We start from the raw sequence: 23,390 nt of genomic DNA, 5'->3' as shown, positions 1-23,390 counted from the left end.
GTAGCGTGGCTATTAAAAAACTCTTTACAACCTATACTAATTCCAAAACAAATAAACAAGAAATACATTTTCACTGCAAAAAAGTTGTAATTATGCACACATGGCATTCAAAATATTCAATGACTTGTGGTTTCCCACAAAATTGTAGTCCTCATGCAACGTTGGTAAATTGCACGTAAATTTTCGTCACCAAATTGATTAATATCACTTCCATTTTAATTATTATATTTTAATCGTTTTTATGACTTTTAGAAAGACCTTTCAACACTGCTATGAGTTTTCTGATTATATATATATATTGGAGTTTCAAATAGAAATCTCCGATTTATCTGATTCTACGCTGTTAAAAAAGCGGAGTTAAAATAAACTTCGAAGCATACTCTATGCCGGAAGTCCCACCGTTTAGAGTTATCGGCAAGCTGAGTAGAAGAAGACGAGTTAAAATGTCAATCTTGGAAAATAATTTCTTAACTGCACTCTTTGGAGTTATTTCAATCATCTCCGTTCTGACCCAGTAGTCCCACGATACCATCATGAGTTGATTTTAAGAAGTAAATATCGATAATAAAGGAAAGATGAAGGGAGAATTCAGTACATATTTAGAAATAGAGTCAAGTATTCTGAATAGATTTGATGGTAAAAATATTAATTATTGTTTTCTGTAAGCCTGAATTTCTTTAATTAATTAATTCAAGCAAATTTAATTAGACAAGGAAATTAAAAAATTGATAATGAATGTTTCTAGGGTAAAAAAAAGTTTATGATTGTCCAATTAAAGTTGCGTAACTCATCAATTAATTTAAGAAATTCAGGTTTACACACTGGTGTTTATATAAATTCTTCGTATCACAATTTTCAGCCACTTCGTCTGGTTGCCACAGCTCAATCATTTTATCGTCGACATATTTCACTTTTCTAAATATTAAACAACGAATTGTGTGGACTCGACACGCGACCATATAGAATTCTGAATTCTATAATTTTCGTGTTTTCGAGTTCGCAGTTTCGTACGCGAACAACTCCTATCCGCGTAGAAATTCCCTCCATGCATATACTAGGCAGTCTGATAAGTCCCTGAAAAATGAAACACGGAGACGTTTTTTTGACCGATTTCATGCAATTTTGCTTGTGCAATTAAGCATGAATGAACAGGCGCATTGTCGTGATGATAAAGCGGTTTATTCTTCTTCAACTGCGGTCGTTTTTCGGCGATTTCGATTTTCAATCGGTCCAATAATGATGAATAGTATGCTCCGGTTATGGTTTTACCTTTTTCAAGATAGTCCACGAATATTATGCCATGTGCATCCCAAAATACGGAGGCCATAACCTTTCCGACCCATTGTTGCGTTTTTGGACGCTTCGGAGCACCTTGGTCTTGTGAAACCCACTGTTTTGCCTGTTGCGTTGACTCAGGAGTGTCGTAGTGGATCCAGGTTTCATCCATGGTTATGAATCGGCGCAAAAACTCGGTCGGCTTACGCGAAAATAATGCCAAATTCTGCTGGGAAGTTGTCACACGAATTCGTTTTTGGTCTACTGTGAGCAAACGCGGCACCCATCGCGCGCAGAGCTGCTTCATGCCCAAAACTGAATGCACGATATTGTCCACATTTTCCAATGATATGCCTACAGCATTAGCTACCTCTCTCAATTTCACTTTGGGATCATTCAACATCATATCATGGATTTTTTCGACATTTTCTGGTGTAGGGACTGTTTTGTCTCGCGTTTATTTTAACATGATAATTTGGGAATAATAAATAGGTACTTTTCCCATACAAATAAAACTCAACTTGTAGAATATAAAATTAGTGTATTTTGAATATTACAAGTGGAATTGGAAATTTGTGCTACCGAATTTATGTGAACGCGTATAACGAGGTGTGCTCTGAGTCAGGACGAATAGCTTCTAATGACATTTTTGAGAACGAACAGTACGCAAGGAAGAAAAGCGTTAGAGAGCTGAGGAGAAGGGGGGATTTTGGAAACCGCAAATAGTGGGGAAAGAAGTGGAATTTGATTGGTTTGACAAATGGTGGATGATAGAGGAATGAAGGGTCAAGATGTCCAGACATCTGGTAAACCTAGTTAACTCAATTCTAGGAAGGCTGCCCTAAAAGGCTTGAGATTGCAGGCGAGAAGAAGCGAAAATTTGACAAAAGAGAAACTTGTACAATAAAGCGCACGAAGTACGGTTAAGCTGTAAACAAAAATTTAAAGATTCAATGTACACTGCAAAAGGGGCTGCTTCTAAGCGTAAATACAATAGAGAGGGGAAGCGCATTCCTAAAGGCAGTAAACAAAAAAGGTTTCAAAACTACGGCTAAGCAGAAGGGGAAATACATACGTAAATCAGTAATGACAAATATTCAAGAATGTTAATATTAAAAAATAAGCTGAGACGTAACAGGGACCTCTTTTGGGCGCCCAGATCGTTCAGCATCAACTGTGCTCGTACGGCCACAACAAAACTCGGTAAATCACTTATGAATCGTCCCAATCGACGGTGCAGAGTCCGGGTAATACTTATCCAGTTTGGCCTTGTCTCGGATATCGTTTTCTTGCGAAGATGGTAGTGTTTGATCAAAACTCGAAACTCAGATTTTTCCATATTAAAAAAAAATTCGGAGGTTAGTTGCTTCTCAGTGCTGTAACTTGTAAATGCGTAAACATAAATGGCTGAAGCTTTGACAGGCGTCATTTGAAGGATCAAGCTCGACGAAAATGGTTCACATTAGTGAATACTAATGCCATCTCTTAGAATTTTCAGGTACTTATCAGACTGCCTAGTACGGTGAAACCCTTAAATAGGCCTCTCTTCTATAACCCTTCCAAGAATTGACGCCGCTCCGCAGGTAGTTATAACAGGAGCTGCGTGGCGTGCGTGTGGTCTGCGGTTGTCACTCAGGCGAGCAGTCAGGCGTGAACAAACAAAAGCGGAGCGGGCTATAATGAGTTAGTTTCCACCCACCGTCAGCCCAAAACTCAGCGCTATAGAAAAGTTTCACTGTACTTGATATTGGCGCTTGCGCGTCCGCAGCCAGATTTTATAGCTAAAAAAATCTAGGCTTTACCTCTGCTGGCCCTCGACAGGTTATTGTCACGTTCTACTCGACTTAAATTATGTATATACTTACTTTTTATTAGCACTATATTTTTAAACCAAACTAGATAGGAGGCTTTGCCCATGAAAATATGTTTTAAAAAAAAATGTTAATTCATTCATTATTTTCTCGAGGGGATCTTGTAAAGCCCTCAACAAGTAAAACTGAATACGCTGTGAGTTTTGAAATAATGTATCTTTAAAGTTGTAATAAAACAAAATAAAAATCACAGTTTTTAATCAGTAGAATATAATAGTTATGGTAGTATTATTTATTGTTAGTGAACTAAATATTGTTATAAATTAATAGGAAGAAATAAAAAATGCTAATAATCAGTTAACAATTAATTTAAAAATCAGAGTAAATATTCAATTCAAAACTTAAAATAAAAATGAATAAAATAAATGGAGTTCATTATACTATTTAGCTAGAAACGATGCAAAATGTAAATTTGGCATTTATCGATTTACTATTTAACTCACATTCCCAGAAAGCATTGTTTATATCTACAAGTTTTGACTATAATTAAATTATTTTTTAAATGTGCATTCATGTTATGATGCCTTTTTATATTTCTATTAAAAAAAAAGTTTAAAAAAATTACCGAGATATAAGCTTTTAAGATTTTCATTTATTGAGAAAAAATGTCTAACACAAAACGCCCTAAAAAATTTGAAACTATTTCTTTTTTTAAATATTGATTAAATTTTAAAACATATAACTGCGTCAAAAAATGTATTTATTGGTGTTAACATATTTTTGGGTGATAATCGTCGTAAAAACATTTTAAACATAACATTTTTCGACAACGAAGGCAATAAATTACGATAAATTACGATTGTGCAAATAAATGAATAAAAAAGTGTCTGTATGATAGTCATTTCCCAATAATTTTATTATTTTGGAAAAAAATTGATTGCCGAGGGAACATTAAAAATTAGTATTTAACAAATTTACATTGCGAAAAATAAAATAAAATTTAAAAAAAAATTTCGACAGAAAGACTGCAACTAGTGAGAGCCTGGTCGTTAAACAGGCCTTTTATCACTAGACCGGTGGCGCAGACTGAAAAGACTCGCGGGTAAATCGGTAGACATTTGGCAGCCCCGTTGACCGTGATTTTCATACGCTCATAATAATTTTTAAACACGGACCCACTTGCAAAGAAGCCGGGACACGTGTCTAATCGATAAAAAGAGATATTTCGGGTTCCAATCGTGAACGATTTTGTACTCTCGACGCGGCTAGTCATTTACTCCTCAGATTTTAAACCATGTGTTACTAAATAGGTTTCAAAAATGATGACTCCTCTAATAAAGTTTGCATAAGTCAGCGAAAACAAAAATCGCTAAAGAACGTAACAAACTTCACTGCAAAGATAATTGTATTGCTAAAAAATTCTTTATTTATGACACCAACATACATTAATTAACAATAAAGTTACATTTGGGCGAAAGTTTAAAAACAGTATTAACAGCGTAAATTTCACCCCAGTGAACTTTGACTTGTTATATTTTGTTGAAAAATTAGTAGAAACGAGGCGAAAAAAATCAGGCGAATTCCTTCACATATTCTGTAAATGTAGGTGTCATAAAAATGAGATCATTTAATCAATATGTTACATAGTTAATTATAAAGGAGGACCTTATCTCAGCTACAAATTTTGATAGAAAGCTCAGACAAAGCTTGAGATAAGTACAATATTTCGGGGGGATCGAAAAATAATTGTTAATAACCAATAATCTAATAATTTTGAAACATTTTTTCGTATTTCATTTTACGTGATTTTTTTTCCTTATCTCAAGCTCAGGCTGAACTTTATATGGGTGATTCCACAAAAATAGGACAACTTTAGGATATAATTTGTCTTAATTATTTTGAAGGTCCTACTAGGTTCCTATGTAGTTTATATGGTAGGTGACTAATTTATTACACCATAGCTAAAAGGGCCAGTCACTTAATTTAGTATTTTTTGAAAAATTTAAGATTTTGTAAATTATGGAATCTAGGGACTGACAATTACGTCTAGGAACTGATGATAAACTATAACTATAAAATATAATAATATTGTTTTTAAAGTATAATCAGTCATTTATTTTAATCAAAGCCTCACAAAGCTTTAGGCTTTATATCAAGTTCAGTCTCACTATTATGTATTATCTTATAAGTAATAATCATATTAATAGGTAGTAATACAAATTCTCACTTTTCAAAAACATCGATAACTTTTTTAAATTTGTAAAACACTCTATCAACTTTAATAATCAAATTAAGAATTGGAAACTTTTTATGCAAATTTTTTAGTGAATCCAACAAGTACCGTTTTTATTTTTTAACACTATTGCGTTTGATGCATTACACAGCCACACAAAAAAATGTGCGGATCTAGTAACAAGACACACGTATTCCTATGGATTTTGGGGCGCTGAATTTAAATTCGGTATCAAAAATCACCCATCACGTCATGGTTAAGCCATAACCTTAAAAAATGATAATAAATAATGCACTGAGGCAAATAAATTTCAAAATAATGCCAGTGATGCAAATTTTCACTTCAAAAAGCTCTACACGTAAAGCTCTGGAAGCATATTTTCCCAGTAGCAAATGTGTGCTACACCGAATGGGTCAACTCGAGCCTAACCTAGAAATAAATCTAACCTAGCCTAACCTAACCTCATGGAACACAATTAAACTGATTGTGTTGTCCCGTAGTGTTTGCGGTACCGTTTCATTCAGCTTCGGCTTAACCTACATAGAGGTTTAATCTATCCTAACCTAACAAAACCTGACCTAACCTAACCGATTACGCTGGGAACCAGGGCACCTCCACGTGGTGACGGTGGGAAACGGATCCACATTGGCTGAGTGCCTGGGTAAACGGCGTTCATGCCGTCATGGCAGACACAGGTAAAAAGTGTATTACGATTCAGGGAAAAACCCCAGTATCGGCGTCTGGTCAGGGTGGGAAAGCGGGCTCTCCGACGTCATCATCATGCAACCGTAGCTCTTCATCAATGGATTACTTGGTTGGTGTAGAGTCTTATGCTACAAGGAAAAAACCGCGAGCATTTCTCAATCGCATGCCTGCAAGAATAGCTCAGATTCATTCTGTTACATTAGCAGTAAATATGAAGTGAGCAGTTTGCGAAAATCAATCGATGAGGAAGTGAAAAGTCTTTACGAAAAGTGTTTTGACCGTAAATTGCTGCACCAAGAAACAAAATGGGTTCCTCACGTCATTTTCAATTCCTGCAGACTTATGTTGTATCGTCTAAAAAATTCAAACAACGAAAAGTACCGCAAGTACTCTACACCAACCACATAGAAAAAACCCGTTATTGCGAAGGACTGCTACTTTTGCATGAATTCCGTCAAAGGGTTCAACGCCAAAAATAAAAATAACATTTCGTACATTAATGTGTGCTCAGTCACAAGAGGAATTGAAATCAATAAAAATGCACGCCAGACTGATTTAAGCGCTTTAGAAGATGATAGAATGGAAGTTGAGAGTCAACGTCATGGAGACGGTAGTGAAACCAGTGATCGAAACAAAAAATAGTTCTGATGATTCCGATGAAAATGACGAAAAAGATGACGAATATGGCGTGCATAAAATGAAATTGAAGGTTCCAATATTAGCGGCGCAACTAGAACAGAATGGTTTTATTAGAGATCTTGAATTACCGAAAGACGGCGTTGAATTTGCCGCTTCATTTCTAAAAAGAAGAAATCTTCTAGAGCCAAAGACAAAAGTTTCATTCTATCGCGACAGGGACAAAGAATTCAGAAAGTTTTTCGTTAAAGACGAAGAGACGTCTTTAGTGTACTGCACTGACGTTAACGGACTAATCAACCACTTAAAGAAAAATGTGTACAGAGACGAAGAATGGCGACTTTTCATTGTTTCGTCAAAACGCAGCATTAAGGCTGTTTTACTGCATAACACGAATACTTACGCTCCTATCCCTATAGCTCACTCAACGGTCATCAAAGAAGAATATAACAATGTTAAAATGCTTCTTGGAAAAGTTAATTACACGAATCAAAAATATGTGGTGATCTCAAAATCATAACAATGATATTAGGCCAACAATCGTGTTTCACGAGGGAGCCATGCTTTACATGCCTGTGGAATAGCAGAGATCGAGCCAATTATTACAGCAAAAAACATTGGCCCTTAAGTATATATCCCTTAAATTCCATAATATTTCAGACGCTAAATTGAAAGAAGGAGTCTTTGATGGACCACACATTCGAATATTGATAAGAGATACTAATTTCGTGAGCCACATGACGAAAATTGAAATGGACGCTTGGGAAAGTTTTAAAGCAGTTAACGCAAATTTCCTCGGTAACAAAAAAAGCCCAGAACACGAGAATATTGTTGCGAAAATGATAAGAAACTACAAAAAGTTAGGCTGCTTGATGAATTTAAAACTTCACTTTCTAGATTCCCCTCTGGATAAGTTCCTAGAAAATGTTGGTGATTTCAGCGAAGAACAAGGGGAACGTTTTCATCAAGAGATAAAAGTGATGGAACAGCGATATCAGGGTAGATGGGACGAGGTCATGATGTCTGATTTTTGCTGAATGTTGAAAAGGGAAACGAATGTAGGTCTTAAACGTAAGCGTAACCCTTTGCATAGTTCCTTCGATGAAAAAAGGACACGTTATAGCAGGCAGAAAATAGACTGAAGTAGGTCTATAAATCAATTTAATTACGATAAAAAGCAAGATAAAATGTAAACACGAAAGATAGTATAAATATATTCCTTAAGTCTAAGAAAATCAGAGAAAAAAATTTTGAATAAAACTCTTATTCAGTTGCATGTTTAAGTTACAGTTCTACATGTTAATTGATACAAACATTGTCAGGTTACTTGAAATGGGGTCAATTCTACTTGTAGTTCGATGTTTCTTCAAATAAGTAATGTGCGTCTAAATTTTTAACCACCTTTAGTACAATGAAATGAATTTTATTGTGTTACAACGGGAACACTTAAGTTGTGTTGCGTTAAGCAAAATTTCGTTAGGTTCTGTTAAGTTAGATTCATTTTAGGTTAAGATCGAGTTAACCTATTAAATATAGCACACATTTAAGACTGAGAACCGTACGCTTACATAGCTAAAAGTGTGGTTGAATTTCATTCAGCTAGGTTAGGTTACGTCAGGTTTTGTTAGGTTAGGATAGGTTAAACCTCTACGTAGGTTAAGCCGAAGCTGAATGAAATGGTACCGCAAACACAACGGGACAACACAATGAGTTTAATTGTGTTACGTGAAGTTAACTTAGGTTAGGTTAGGTTTTTTTAGGTTAGGATAGGTTTGACCTCTTTGCAGGTTAAGCCCAAGCTGATTCAAACGGTACCGCAAGCACAACGGGACAACACAATCAGTTTAATTGTGTTTCGAGAGGTTAGGTTAGGTTAGGTTAGGTTAGATTTATTTATAGGTTAGGCTCGAGTTGACCTATTTGATGTAGCACACATTTGCTACTAGGAAAATATGCTTCCAGAGCTTTACGTGTAGTTCAATAAATTTCTGTTAATTCAGGTTAGGTGAGGTCAGGTTCTGTTGGGTAAAGTTATGTTAAATAAGTTGATATCAGGCAAGGGTTGATCCTTCACAGTTGTCGACATGTTTTTGAAGTGAAATTTTGCATCAGTGGCATTATTTTGAAATGTATTTGCCTCAGTGAATGATTTTTCGTCATTTTTTGAGGTTATGGCTCAACCATGACGTGATGGGTGATTTTTGATACCGAATTTGAATTCAGCGTCCCAAAATCCATAGGAATACATGTGTCTTGTTACCAGATCCGCACACTTTTTTTTTGTAACTGTGTTATTTTTTCCCTGCAGCATTACGATTGTTGCTCTCGTCTTCATAAAATTTATCAATCAATGTAACTACTCTCTTCTTCCTAGCTTTAATTTTCTCTTGAGAATCTTTGCGTCGTTGTCGCTTTAGCTTTTCGTAAGTCATGGAGTAATTATCAAGTCACCATAGTTTATACTTGATAGAAGTTGGGTCAGACATTTGTGTATAACAAACAAACTTGTTTCACTTTTTTAAATACAAGTTAGAAGTGAAAATGAAATGAACATCAGTCCCTAGTTGCATTCAGAGCAAGGGACTGACGATCTAGAGACTGACGATTTAGCTCAGAAGTTAAACAATACGCTGCTTTAAATTAAATAATCACTATTCTGACGTTTTCTATTGGACTAGACTATGAAACTATTAATAATTAATTCTGATAAAAAACAAAACAAGAGTTAGTTTTTGATAAAATTACTTACCTAGGGACTGAAAGTGACTGGCAAAACACGTGCACTCCCCACATCTATCACGATAGCACTGCATCACAAAATGTCGGACACAAAGTGATTGGTTCCTGCAGATAACTACATGACCAACTTAAAAAAAAAAAGTTACCGTTCACTCACTTATTCTTTTTTAGCGCGTAAATTTTAAATTCTTGAGCGTCTAGGGCCGGACGGTTCAAATTGCGGACATTATGTTGACTTGGAATAAAATATTGTTTTTTTTCCAATTAAAGGTAAAAAGTTGTTAATATATAATATGTATAATCATTAGCAGTCTTATGCAAGTAAATTTGTTATCGACTAAATGGATTTTATAATTTAGGTATTCAGATACAATAATTTGACGCAGGGACATTACTCGGGACTGACATTTGGGGCATTTAGGGAAGAATTTTTGAAAACCGTCTATTTTTATTTAAAATTAAATTAGATTTATACAAAGAATTATTTTTAATCTTTTACTTAGTATACTTAGAAGAAAAAAATAACAGTATATATATGAGCAAATTGACGAGGAGATAGAGTTGGATTATTTTTATGGAATTACCCATATCATAATTTGGAGCTGAGATAAGGTCCACCTCTATAATTGACTCTGCAACCTACAATTATTCAATTAAAAATTTTTCTATGACACCTACATATACAGAAAATTTTAAGGAATTTACCTGGTTTTATCGCTTCATTTTTAGGGAGTTTTCAACAAAATATAACAAGTCAAAGTTCACTATCGTGAAAATGACGCTACTGACTCTGTTTTTAAACCATCGCCAAAATGTAACTTTATTGCTAATTAATGTATCATGGTGTCATGAATAAAGCATTTGTTTGCAATAAAATTATCTTTACAATGAATTTTGTTAAGTTCTTAAACGATTTTTTCACTTAATTCATCCTTAATTCGGAGATTCGAGTATGCAAAAAAATACAATGTAAACGAAAATGCTACTGGTTAACACGCGACTATTAAGCAGTATTAGTCATCTTAGCGAATTAATATTTACCCCAGGTTTTATTTCTCCTAATTTCTATTTTCAAGAATGAAAACATTTGGCATATGTTTTATTTTTTTGCATTACCATTTGCCTTTATGTGATTTCGATCAATTGTTCATGTGTGCCGTAAATTATCGTCACAAATAAAGAGCTTAAAGTGCATCATGGCCACACGTATCAACATGGTGATAATAAAAAATGGTACATAGGAGAAACGAAAATTAGGCTGAATGGCAATTCCGTAAAATCAAAGTTATGACGAATGGCAATTTCGAAAATCAAAACTTATGAAGAATGGAAATTCAAAAAAATAAAACTTATGTTCAATGGTATTTCTGAACAACAAGAATTAAGGCAAATTGTTATTTGGACAGAAAAAAGTCAGAGTAAATTTTGTTTTTGGTAACATTGTATTTTTGACTACTCTTATCGTATGAAAAACTACAATAATTATTATCGTCGGTAGGAGCAAGCTGTCTTTTATTCACATAAAAGTCTTCACGACCATCTTAAAAATTGGAAGCCAACTAGCATAATGGATGAAGTGAAGTTAGCTGACGGTGAGTAAAACAGCTAAGTCGGATAAGTGCACAGAAAAAATGTATACGTAAAAAGGTCACGAACTAGTAGCTAGGTCTCGGATATGAGAAAAATTCATCGGAAATCGATGTATTTTCGTAAATAATCTGTAAATTTTGAGAAAGAATTGATGAACTCGATATGACAAGTCCAAAACCGCTCATCACTTTTTTCTGTAAATACAGTGAAACTCTTTAATAGCCCTCCCTTTTATAGCCCTTCCGAGAATTGACGCCGCGCCGCATGTAGGTGTAAAAGGTGCTGCGCGGGATCTGCGGCTGTCACTCAGGCGAGCAGTCAGGCTTGAACAAACAAAAGCGGAGCAGGCTATAATTAGTTGCCACCCAACTTCAGCCCCGAAATCGGCGCTAAAGAAAAGTTTCAATCTAATTAAAAAAATATTATGAGTGATTTTAACAAGTTTCACAAAGTACTCACGAGCTTGCTTGACAACTCTATGAACTAGGAAGTAGGTTCGCATTCACGTGTACCACACAAACTTTCACTCACAAGCGCGGTGCGTATGTGTTTACGCACTCATGGTTTATGTTTAGAAACTGTCGAGTCAGCTGTTCGAGTGCCGAATCCACAGAGTTGTGCGAATCTATAAATAAATATAAATTAAATCGCATAAATAAAATTTTTCCCTTTATAAATTTAAGTCTGGAATTTTCAGAAACTGTTAATAGGAAATTTAAACTATTTGTAAAAAAGGTCCAAATTTATCCATACATTTTTCATAGAAATAAGAATTTAATGTTTCATTTTTTTTATCTTGTATCCGAAACCTAGTTACAAGTTCGTGACTTTTTTACGGATAAATTTTTACCGCATGTGGCTTCATAAAGAAAGTAGTACCAAATTGTAAGAGCTGTCAAACAAATATTAGCTAAAGCAGAATTTGGGTAATATCCAGGCGCTGTTGCTGGCTTTGATTGTTTCCCATAATTTGGAGCACCCAATAAACGTCATAGAGTTTCTCCAAGCTCTGGGATTTTCCAACTAAACTGTTATCATGCTCGAGGTACGGTTCGAAGTTGGAACGGTTTCGTGGCACGTCTCGTCTTCAGAAAGGCACTTGCGAATGCGAATCTTCACGGTGCCATGACACAAACGGATCAGGCGGTACTGACACATAGGTACAGCGGAACGTTACGAAAAAAAGTGCACGTCATAAATTCTGCCATGGACAATTGCCACCGCCCATTCCTTACTTTTAATCGATTCACTCCGCTGTCCTCGCCGATCAAAAATACTGTTGAAAAGTTTTGCAGCTAAATTCACAAACACAATTTTTCATTTAAAGGACTATATCGTCACTGATTTCGAGATTCATTTATATGATTAAAAATAAACATTCTACAAAATTCATTCTACTAATGTGTCTGGTTATAATACAAGCTGTTAGTGGCTATTGCAAACATTTGGACGCTTAAACTGAACCAGAATTTTCAGAAGCAGGTTTTAATCAAGAAGTATTAATTATAGATAAATATTGTGATTTAAATACCAATTCACATACCATGATTTCCACCGGTAGGTGCTTTTTAAAGGAATCTGAAAATTGTATCATCCAATCTGTGAAAATCCTGCTTGATAACTGTATGCAACATGCATAACGCCCATGAATTGTAAATCGGGAAACACTGCAATTTGATTATTTTACATTAATTTCTTCATTTGCACTTTTAGAATCAACACCGCATTATAGATTTTTTGTACTGATTTTAGATTCGTTTCCTTCTTTTTTGTGTAAAACAGGTTTAATTATAATGAGTTAGCTATGTCTTGTATTATTAATTTTTAAATTAATTTTTATTTGCAGATAATTGTTTGAATTAATCAAGTTTTAAGCAAACTAATTAAGTTTTAAGAATAAATAACAAAGAATCAAATTTAAATACCTAGCCTCAAGTTTTATTGAAGCTTGTAATGGTGAATATTCATAAAAAAGCAGGAAACACTTATATTGAACTGCCCCAAAAAACTGTTAGTTTTAAATACTAAACGACACAAATAGTTTACAAGAAACTAATTATTAAAATAACTGTTTAGTATTTAAAAAGAATTTGGAAACTAAAGTATTCGACAAGTGCTAATCATGTTTATCCTCGATGTGGTATGGTCAGGCTCCACCCGCCTTAATTTGTTCTACTACTTTTCGGACTATTCATGTACCTTAGTGTGAGTGAGCTTACTCGAGCAAGGGTCTTTTATCCACAGGCATTTCAAAGTAAGGAAATTTAAAATTTTTTAATTTTTCAACTAGCGATTTGAAAATAGCATTATCAGCGTCTACGCATTTTTATGATTCCAATCATGTATTGCTTGCCTAGAAAAGCTGAAAATTTGAAGGAGTTTAATATCAAGAATCATCAGCTCAATAGTCAATTTAATACTAAATACCTCTCAAACTTTCAACCTTTATGGACAAATTATATGTCTTTGGAATCGGAAAAATACGTAGATTCCAAATATATTACTTTTAAGTCACTGATTTTAAAATTATGAATGTTTTAATCTCACATTTTTTCCCATCTTCTAACAAAGGACCCCTGAGGAAAGGGATGGTCTGGCCAAGATCACAGGTACTGTCCTGAAAGTAGGTCGTTGGGCAGCCAGGGCAGCACACGCTGCCCTGGACAAGAGCGTGCCGACCACTGCCCTAACCCAGTGGTCGGCACGCTCTTGCCCTGGGCAGGGTAGCCTGCCCTGGCTACCTTGTGACCTACTCTTAGGGCAGTACCTGCGAGCTTGACCAGACCACCCCTTTCCTCAGGAGTCCTTTGTTAGAAAATGGGACAAAAATGTGAGATTAAAAAATTCGTAATTTTGCGATCAGTGACTTAAAAGTAATATATTTGGAATCTATGTATAGTTCCGATTCCAAAGACATGTAATTTGTTTATAAAGGTTGAAAGTTTGAGAAGTATTTAGTATTAAATTGACTGTCAATCTGATGTTTCTTGATTATAAACTCCTTCAAATTTTTAACTTTTGTAGGCAAGTAATATATTATTGGAATCGGAAAAATTCGTAGATGCTGATAATGCTATTTTCAAATCGCTAATTGAAAAATTAAGTTTTAAAATTTCCTTACTTTGACATTCCTGTAGACAAAAGACCGTTGCTGGAGTAAGCTCACTCACACTAAGGTACATGAATAGATCGAAAAGTAGTAGAAAAAATTAAGACGGGTGGAACCTGAACATACCTGAAAATTAAGCAAAAAGTTTGCCGACCACTGCCGTAACCGACTACGTGAAGAGAACGGTCAAGCTCTTGCGTGATCGTAAAGTGACCAAATAGTAGCACTTTCATACACAGGAAAAACTGGGGGTTCACTGAAGTTACGGCTCAAATAAAAGTTGGTATCACTTCGAACTTGAGCTCCAAGAGATACTTGCAGAGAGCCAAAAGAGTTCATTTAGAGCAGCGATTCCAAACCTTTTTGTGCACTTTCTGGGAAGCGGCAGGGCCGTCACCCTCACATTTTTTCACAATACCCTGCCGCCAAGGGGGGACAATTGACTGCTTCACCGCTTGACACACCATGCTTCACGCGAGAGAATTAGAACCGGTTGAGAACAATTAAAATGTGTTAATATGTTAATAAATTAAATTTTAATTAGTTGAGTCAATTTCCTAATCTACTTTTAAGCAAATGAAAGGAAAGTTTATGAAAATCGGTTAACATCTTCAATGCCAGTTGACAGTTCTTGTAATTTGGCGTGTTCTTAAGGATATACTTAATTACTCGAAATGTTAACTGATTTTCATCAAATTTTTTTTCATTTTCTTAAAATCACATCAGGAAAATGATTCAGATAATTAGAATTAAATTGAGCCATATCTTTAGGGTTTTAGTTATTGAAACAGCCTTAAATCTCATGACAATGAAAGGGTCCTCATAGCGGGGGGGGGGGGGGGGGGGGGGGGGGGGGGCTGCCGAGTGGCTGGGCCCGGGCTGGCTTCCCCCTCAGGGGCTGCCCGGCCCGGGGTGGCATCCCGCTGCCGGTGGTAGCTTCATCGGCCGGCGGCACTAGTTTGGGAATCGCTGATTTAGAGCACACCGAACGCTTACAAAGTAGAGCTGGTAAGTTAGGGTTCGATTTACAGTTATCGACCGATGATTTGAGACGGAAAGTTTCTTGCATATGCCTTTACATTGACAACTTTGCTACATAACCTCCAAATGATATTTATCAACTCATTATTTTTATTATAATTGCGGTAATATTTGTGATTTAATTAACTTCATTAAGTTATGTTCATCAGAGTTCGATTACATGTGTGCTTTTAGGTGAAAATCAGGATAATAATTAAACAAAATGTCGAAGTGGGCAAAGCGAAAAATAGGTTCTTTAGAAATAGGCTCAATTACAATTGAGCTTTTTTAGGACCCTAAGTGTGGTATCATTCAGAGCTCATTTATCGTTTTGGGTTCCTTTTCAACAAGTGGGGTTCATTTTTGTTACAGAATAACCCTATGTTTTTGGGGTAGCTGAATCAAAATCCGGGGTCAATATAACCCAGTTTGTTCATATTTAGTCGAAAATGCAAAGATAGAGGTAAAATCGACGAAAACAGCGGTTTTTCGTGCATATTTTTGCAGAAAAAAAGTATATCTTCGTCCCCGGTGAACTTATCCAGCATATCCTTATGTTTTTGGGGTCACTGATTCTAAATCCTGGGTTCAAATAACCCAGTTGGCTCATATTTTATCGAAAAATGCAAAATTAGACATAAGATCGACGAAAACCTTTAAACCTTTACCTTCCTCGACTGGGATTGTCGTTCACTGTTTTCGGGGTTTTTAATTCGCGTTAATCTCCTTGCATGGAAATAGTAGGATTTTATGTAAATAAGCTTTATTTACTTTTAGCGTTACCCAGGAACAACGACGTGTACGTAGTAAATTCTGTTCCATTTGGGGTGCTTTATTACCATTAGTCCCCTTGCCTCTCATGCTGATTGGGTTCTTTTATTTTTTATTTTTCTTTATATCGCTTGTATCGAACCCTTTTGTCCTCAAAAGACCTACGTAGTGGGTTAGCTTTCGTTTGGTACCTTGATTGACTTGATCTCGTTTTAAACTCCAACAGTCAGCCATCATGTTGATGTCCCAAAATCCCTGATATCGCCTCTCCTCTCTTTTATATCCTGGTGGAAACTTTCACCTTGCTCTTCATTAAAGTTTCCCAGGTTGTCTGGAAACTTATTTATATGCGAATGAAGATAATGTAGCATCAAATTCATAAGGCTGTTTTTTTACAACATTTCTAAAACCAAGCCAGGCATCTTTTTTCAGTGTCAGACATTTTTATAATGAATTCTGGATCCTGCAACATTTTTCTTATCTGCGGTCCATCGAAGATCCCGTCTTTTAATTCTGCTTCTGTAAGTTGTGAAAATTGATCTTCCAAATACGCATAGCAATCGCCATACTTGTCAAGCGCTTTGACAAACTGTTTCATAAGACCCAGCTTTATATGAAGGGGTGGAATCAAAATTTCTTTCGGGTCAACTAGAGGAACTTCAATTATATTTTTTTGTCCTTGCTCAAACGATTTTACTTCTATTTTTGCATTTTTGGATCAAATATGAGCCAACTGGTTTACTTTGGCCCCGGATTCGGATTCAGCGACCCCAAAAACATCAGGATATGCTGATTTAGACCAACAGGCATGAAAAATTTTTTTGTTGCAAAAGTATACAAGAAAAATCGCTGTATTCGCCGATTCTACGTCTATTTTTACGATTTTCGAAAAAGTATGAGCCAAATTGGTTATTTGGGCCTTAGATTCGAATTCAGCGACCCAAACGACATATAAATATGTTGGTTAAGTCCACCGGGCGAGAAAAAATATATATTTTTTTTGCAAAAATATACCTGAAAAATCGCTGTTTTTGTCGATTTTACGTCTATTTTTTCGTTTTTCTGAAAAATACGAGCCAACTTGGTTATTTGGACAACGGATTCGAAATCAGCGACCCCAAAAATATATAGATATGCTAGTGTAGTCTATCGGGCAGACCACTTTTGTGTGTGCCGGTGTTATGCTTATGTCATAGATATTATTATTTTAATTTAACGGTAAATAACAAATGCTTTTTTGTTCATCCATATTGATATGAGATTAGAGAACCTTCTTTGACGCTACTAGCTCCACATTTATAACTTGCAGCCTCGAAAGAGGGTTTAATGAGTTTTAAATACAGACCATACTTTGATGCTAAACGTGAAAAAACGGCAGTTTTGGGACAGTTTTTCATCTATTTTAAAATTAAAAAATTTGTAAATATCTTTTAAACGAACTTAAATTACCCCTAAAATCGTCTTCAAATCTTCGAGATTTGTTCCTGGTGATTTTGGAAGTCTTATGTGATGTTTTAAAATCGTTTTAAGTATTCTCTTAAAATTGAAAATTTTTGAATTACACTGAAATATATTGACAACTATTGGGTTAAAAATTCTGAATTAAACATAATATTAAATGATTTCGAGTAGTAAATTTGGTTAAAAACGTCGTGTAAATATATAAACAATTTTTATTCGTAAGCAATCCATGCTCAATTTAAAAGAAATGCGCAAGGAAAATAAAATAATTCTATAAACATTGCCATAAAGCTTTTAGCAGAATTTACTACTCCTCATAATAATAGAATATTAAGTTTAATTCATAAAATGCGGTTTTAAAATATTGTTGGAAAAAGAATTGTTTAAGCAAATTAGATTTGTTCAAATAATAAAAATATGTTTAATATATTCTTTCAAAGTTCTATAATTCAAAATAACACCTGCAGCGCGGCGTAAATTCTCGGAAGGGCTATAGAAGCCAGGGCTATTGAAGAGTTTCACTGTATTTAGAACCTACTTTACTGCTCCCAGCGTTTGCCAAGGTAGGAGGTGCACGGTTCAATGTACAGGCTGAATTTCGATAGCCTATTGTTTTACTTTTTTAACAGAGTGCTTTCACATACCAATCAGAAAAAAGCAATTAGCTTAAATTGAATCATGAGCGATTAATTCGAAAATCTAAGACGGTGAAGTCTTAACAAATGGTTTTTAAAGAAGAAAATGAGGTCATCTAGTACATTCTTATCTATTTTCAATAGTAAACAGTGAAAAAATTGCATTAAACTTTGAATTACAGCCATTTTTACAACAAAAAAAAATTTTGAAACTTAAAATAAGTTTCACGTAAAATAAGCATTTTTCTTTTCAAACAAGTATCGAGTATCGACTTTAAAAATCATTGAAGCGGTAATTAAATAAGTGTGATCTAGCTACGATGGACTTTTCTTTTTAAAATCAAATAAAATTTGTTTTAATATTTGATTCTAAAATTATTCGATACTATCAATTCAAAGTTCTTCTATTATCGAATTGATGAATTTTTTATTAAAAATCTAAGATCACTCTATATTTTGAACGCTATGAATTTCAAATTCTATAACTATGAAGGTAAATGTGGGGGTTATCGTCACTCCACCGGTTGTCGGCAAATAGCGACATCATTTTGGTAAATGATTTTTTAAATTAATCATAGCGATATTTTTATCTTATACTTCAATCCTATTGAAGACCACTCATGTATAGAAGTGTAGGTTACTCCAGTAACCAGATTTAGGACCTGCCGAACCACCCTTAACCCCTTTCTTATTTGTAACTTTAGACTTGTTTATATTTCTATACAGATGAGATAATAAGTAAATAATACCTTAGTGAGATTTTGGAATAACAATTTTATTCGATAAAACCAATTTTGAATTCTTTGATTATGCTTATTATAGTTTTTCAAGCTTTTGACATCTAGACTCCGCCTTAAGCTTCCAATAATTCTTCTTAATTTCTTATATACAAGTTTGAGACAAATACACTTTAAGAAAGTACTTCTAACTGTAAAATTGTCTCTAGAATCAAAGCCATTTTAAAGAATTTAAAAACAATTTAAAAAAATTTTAAAAACAAATTCATTCAATTTCATATTATTTCAAATAACATTTTATAAATTGATCTCTCTCATTTTGTAGGTGTTATAATTTTTACTAATTATGATCAGTGACTGCATCATAGCTTTGAATCAGTTATTAAGAAAAGATATAACCTGTAGGTTATTTTGAAGTAAAATATCTGACTGCAAGGCTAGAATTTTTTTACTAATTGAAATTAGTAAAAAATATAACTCATTTAAATTTATAGAGATAGGATACGTTTTGTCTACTAATACTAAAAATAATCATTCCTGCTTGAAAAATAATTTCGCTTTAATTATCCGATTTCTTCCCCGTATAAAAAAATTTCCGATAATTTTCCAGTTTCTCGGTTCAGTGGCCACTCTGATCATCCATTTAAATGTAAAGTCGCTTTTAAATTGGCATGTTTACATAATTATAGAGATAGTTAGATAAATGTTAGACTCACTTCGTAAAAATGCAGCCTTTCTATTGTTTTCATATTACAAATGGATATTGGCATTGTGTTACTCGTACATCTACTTCTTCTAATGGGGCGTGAGAACGGAACATGATCTCTCCAGTGTATCGGCAAATAAACCGTGACATTGTTAAATATTTCTCTCGCAATTGTACCATTATTTCACCGTACCTGAGAGGCAATGGAGGATATCATGATGGAATTACGTGAACTAGATCCTTAGAGCATCTTTCTCTCAAACGATGATCGAACGATACAAGCAGATACATGTTTAGAAGTAGAAAGCTGTCCCAATTTTCCGACAAAAAGTGCAACTCTGATTGTACTGAGACCACACTGTCACGATTATCGAAGCAAGATTAGTTTATGTGCTCGACAGTATGGGCTTTAAAATAGCATTTAAACTCGATCCACGAACATATTTTTGTATACTAATCAGAGCACATACTTCTGTTTTATCCTATATAAAACAGGTGATTTACTTACTCTCTTAAGGGTACGTGACACAGCTAAATACCTATATTACCGACCTCACTTTTTCAGTTCAGTCAAAGATATTATAAACGTAGATGCGGTGCGGGCTTAGTTACCCGCCATAAATATAGACGGCGCGTCCGGCGAAAAAAGTCACTTCCCCTCTACCCACCGCTCCCCGTAGAAAGCATTAATCGATATAGTTTGCCAAGAGCCACTTAGAGCGCTGTAAGTAACTCTCGGAACACCTTCGAGGCGCACTGATGGTAAACTTAGCTTGGACAAGAACCATTTGGATTGAAAGTAAATTGCCAATTAAAACGTTTTTACATTTATAACTTTGCAAAACTTGGTTTTTTTAATAAATACCACAAGTATAAATCGATGAGTAATTTATATTATGGTTTCATATATTTTCCACTAATTCTAAAATTATTAATTATAATTTTCATTCTATATATTGTCTATATATAGTTCTTTCATATTATTTATTTTTTATTTTTGTGGTCTGCAATTTCTACGGACTTTTTTAGACTATTCGTCTAATCAAGTTCTCGTATGTATTTTCCAATTTCTTAATTATTATATATTCTAACATTTTTATAAAAATATAATTATAATTCCAAGTGATAGGAAAATTGTTCTTTCGGTTTTTAAATGTTAAGACGACAGTTCCAAGCCAGATTACGTTTAGCATTGGCAAACAAAATTAGACGAACAGAATTTCACTGGCACATTCATAAAAAATATCATATTCCATAAAGTATATTTTAAAATAAACTTTAAATCATTATAAATGATACAGCTGACTCGAAATATATATATAATTCAAATTATTATTTAAGTTTTCCAGGAGTTTTAAATGCCTCAAAATCTTCAAGATTTTTTTATAATTTTATAAATCTTTTTAAATTTTTGAAATATTTTCGACACTGTAAACTTCACGAAATAACAAAATGCTGAAACCTGAAAATCCCGAATTAAAAAATTCTAGAATAATGAAATTCTGGACAGTTTACAATATTATCGAATTTTAAAATTCCCGAATAATAAAACTCCAGGCCGAATGCTGTCTAATAATAAAATATACAAACTAGAAAATTCCCGAATTGCAGAAATTGAGAAAACAGTTATGTGGTCAATATTATTTATTTATTAAAAATACAATATTCAAATATTTTTATTACAGAAATTTGGTTTAATGTTTAATTTTTTTAAATTATTGTTTTAATTTAAAATAACAATAATTGTATAAAAATGTGATATTTTAATTTTTTTTAATAATAATTTTATTTTTGCAAGCGTTTTCTGTAATGTACAAAAATAAAATGGACATTTTCAAACAACTTTTTTTATCCAAAAATACATTTGTTCAATTATTGTTATTTTTAATTCAAATAATAATTTTTAGAAACTTTTAACAATAAAAAAGTTTTTTCCTCGGTAAAAATATTTTATTATTCTATTTAAAAAATTTTATTAACTATTTTTTAATTGTTCAAATTAGGGAGTTGCATAGCCCGGATATTGTATAATTCGGAAATTTTCTGTCGGCCATTCTTAAATTCGGTAAGATTATAAATTGTCGAGAATTTTCCAATTCGGGACTTTCATATTTCGACAGATCTGGGATCACTGGTCGCGTTCATCACTAGCGAGCGTCTTCTCGTATCATAGATGCGTTATTCGATATCTGAACCGTTCCCCAGATCCAAAAGCTGAATTATAACGAGGAGGAGAAGAGTTTATTTGTTCGGGCCACTCATATAGCAGAATATACATTTCATTAGATGGCACTGCGTCACACGCTACATAGTTAAATACGTCACATTATTTGTGGGTTTTACTTTAACTTTACTTTTAAATTTTTATTTTACATATGATCTGTAATTAATATTATTATATATTTTTATGAAAACTCCTTTTCTTTTCTTCTTAAATTATATTTTTACGTGATTTATAAATTTAGTCAGTTCAAATTTCATCTTTTCGGTTCGAAATGTTATTACTTTTCATTTAAGACTGAACAGAAATATACTCTTCCTGTATAATTCTGTGCTAAATGAGCATGAAAAAAGATTCATAAATACAAAACCAGACTTCAAAACTACCTCCCTTCTCGGCTGATTGGATATAAGAAATAATAATTGAAGAAAAGATGGATGAAAAAGTCAACTAAATTTTTTCAAATATATAGTGTTTTTTTGTTCAAAATTAAACTGTTTAGTTAAAACTAATTTTTTTACTGAAAACTTAATTATGTCAGTTCAAAATACACCTGTTTTATAAAAAAATTTACTATTTTCTTGAAAATTATTATTTTTTTAGTTTTAAATTCAATTATTTGGTTTAAAATTAAATTATTTTGCTTAATATTCGACTTTTTGTTTCATATTTGAACTAGTTAGCTAGAAATCAATCTAGTGTTAAAAATTAATTTGATTGTTGACAATTAATTTTTTAAAGTAAACATTTTATTAATTCAGCTGATAATTCTTCTTTTTGGTCCAAAAATTTAGTATTTCTTGGAAAATTAACCTTCTTGTAGAAAATATGTTAATACTTTTTAGGAAATTGTTTTTTTAGTACATAATTCACGCCTGAGGTTAAAAGATTAACTACTTTATAAAATTACTGGTTTATGGTTAAAAATTAATTGCTTTAACGAAAAGTGATCTTACATTCCGGAAGAGAAGGTAATAAAACTTTTTTTAGTATCTTTGGACATGAACTGAAACACTAAATGTTATAATCAACACTAACATTTTGGGTATAGAAGTTTTGTCATTTTGTATGATTTTTTAGATTTTTACGGGTAGGATTGGGGTGTGTTCCGAAGATGCTAGGGGAGGGGGGATGAAAGTTTTGCGAGTACCTTCGGTTATCAAATAGATCCATTTCGAACTTTTAAATTTTAGATCTCGCGCAAAACAAATTTTGTGTAAATTCGTTTTTTTTGTGTTGCAAACTTCCATGAGGTCTGAAATATAGAGTAATTTTTATTGCTTATACTCCGGTAGCCACTAACACTTTTGTATGCACTAATAGGGTCCCGAGATTATTATTTTTTAAAAGGTCAAAAAAAGGCCAATGTTTACGAATCTCTTGAGTAGGTTTTCGAACTGTAAGTCAATTTTCGTTAAAAAATTTTTAAAACAATTTCACTATTTATAGACAAAAAATGTATAAAATTATTTTTAATATGGCTGAATAAAAATAAAACGTTTTTGCGTCTTGAATTTTTTCGACGAACTGTTTGCAATATAAAGCGTTATCAACCAATGATTTTGTTAACAAAATTGCCATATTTGCACAGTGTTACCTCGAAATCTATTATTAAGAAAAATTTCAAATTTTTACATTGTCTATATCAAAGATAGATCTCTTAAAAAGAAAAAGAAATCTTCCGATCGAATAAAGACTTCCGTCCTTAAATTGTTGTTAAAAAGTTGTTATTTTTAAGAGG

General features: G+C 33.5%; 2 protein-coding genes across 8 annotated transcripts in view; one reads left to right on the top strand and one right to left on the bottom strand.

Moving 5' to 3' along the window:
- The window catches only part of LOC117179102 (elongation factor-like GTPase 1), a 495,923-nt gene that overhangs the window by 363,741 nt on the left and 108,792 nt on the right, over positions 1–23,390 (bottom strand). Inside the window, exon 5 of one of the 5 annotated variants that reach the window (XM_033370763.1) lies at positions 12,542–12,656. The exons of the other annotated variants lie outside the window; for them this stretch is intronic. Within the exon in view, the coding sequence (XP_033226654.1) occupies positions 12,580–12,656 (77 nt within the window). The 3' untranslated portion in view covers positions 12,542–12,579. Of the gene's footprint in view, positions 1–12,541; positions 12,657–23,390 lie in introns of those variants that run through there. 5 annotated transcript variants of the gene reach the window in all.
- Positions 1–23,390, top strand: part of LOC117179103 — a 195,249-nt gene that overhangs the window by 80,476 nt on the left and 91,383 nt on the right. The window lies entirely within an intron of this gene.

The sequence above is a fragment of the Belonocnema kinseyi genome, chromosome 8 (genome assembly GCF_010883055.1).
Source record: "Belonocnema kinseyi isolate 2016_QV_RU_SX_M_011 chromosome 8, B_treatae_v1, whole genome shotgun sequence".
In the NCBI taxonomy this organism is placed as follows: domain Eukaryota; kingdom Metazoa; phylum Arthropoda; class Insecta; order Hymenoptera; family Cynipidae; genus Belonocnema; species Belonocnema kinseyi.
Note: the sequence above shows the minus strand (reverse complement) of the source record. Positions and strands in the feature narration are given on the sequence as shown.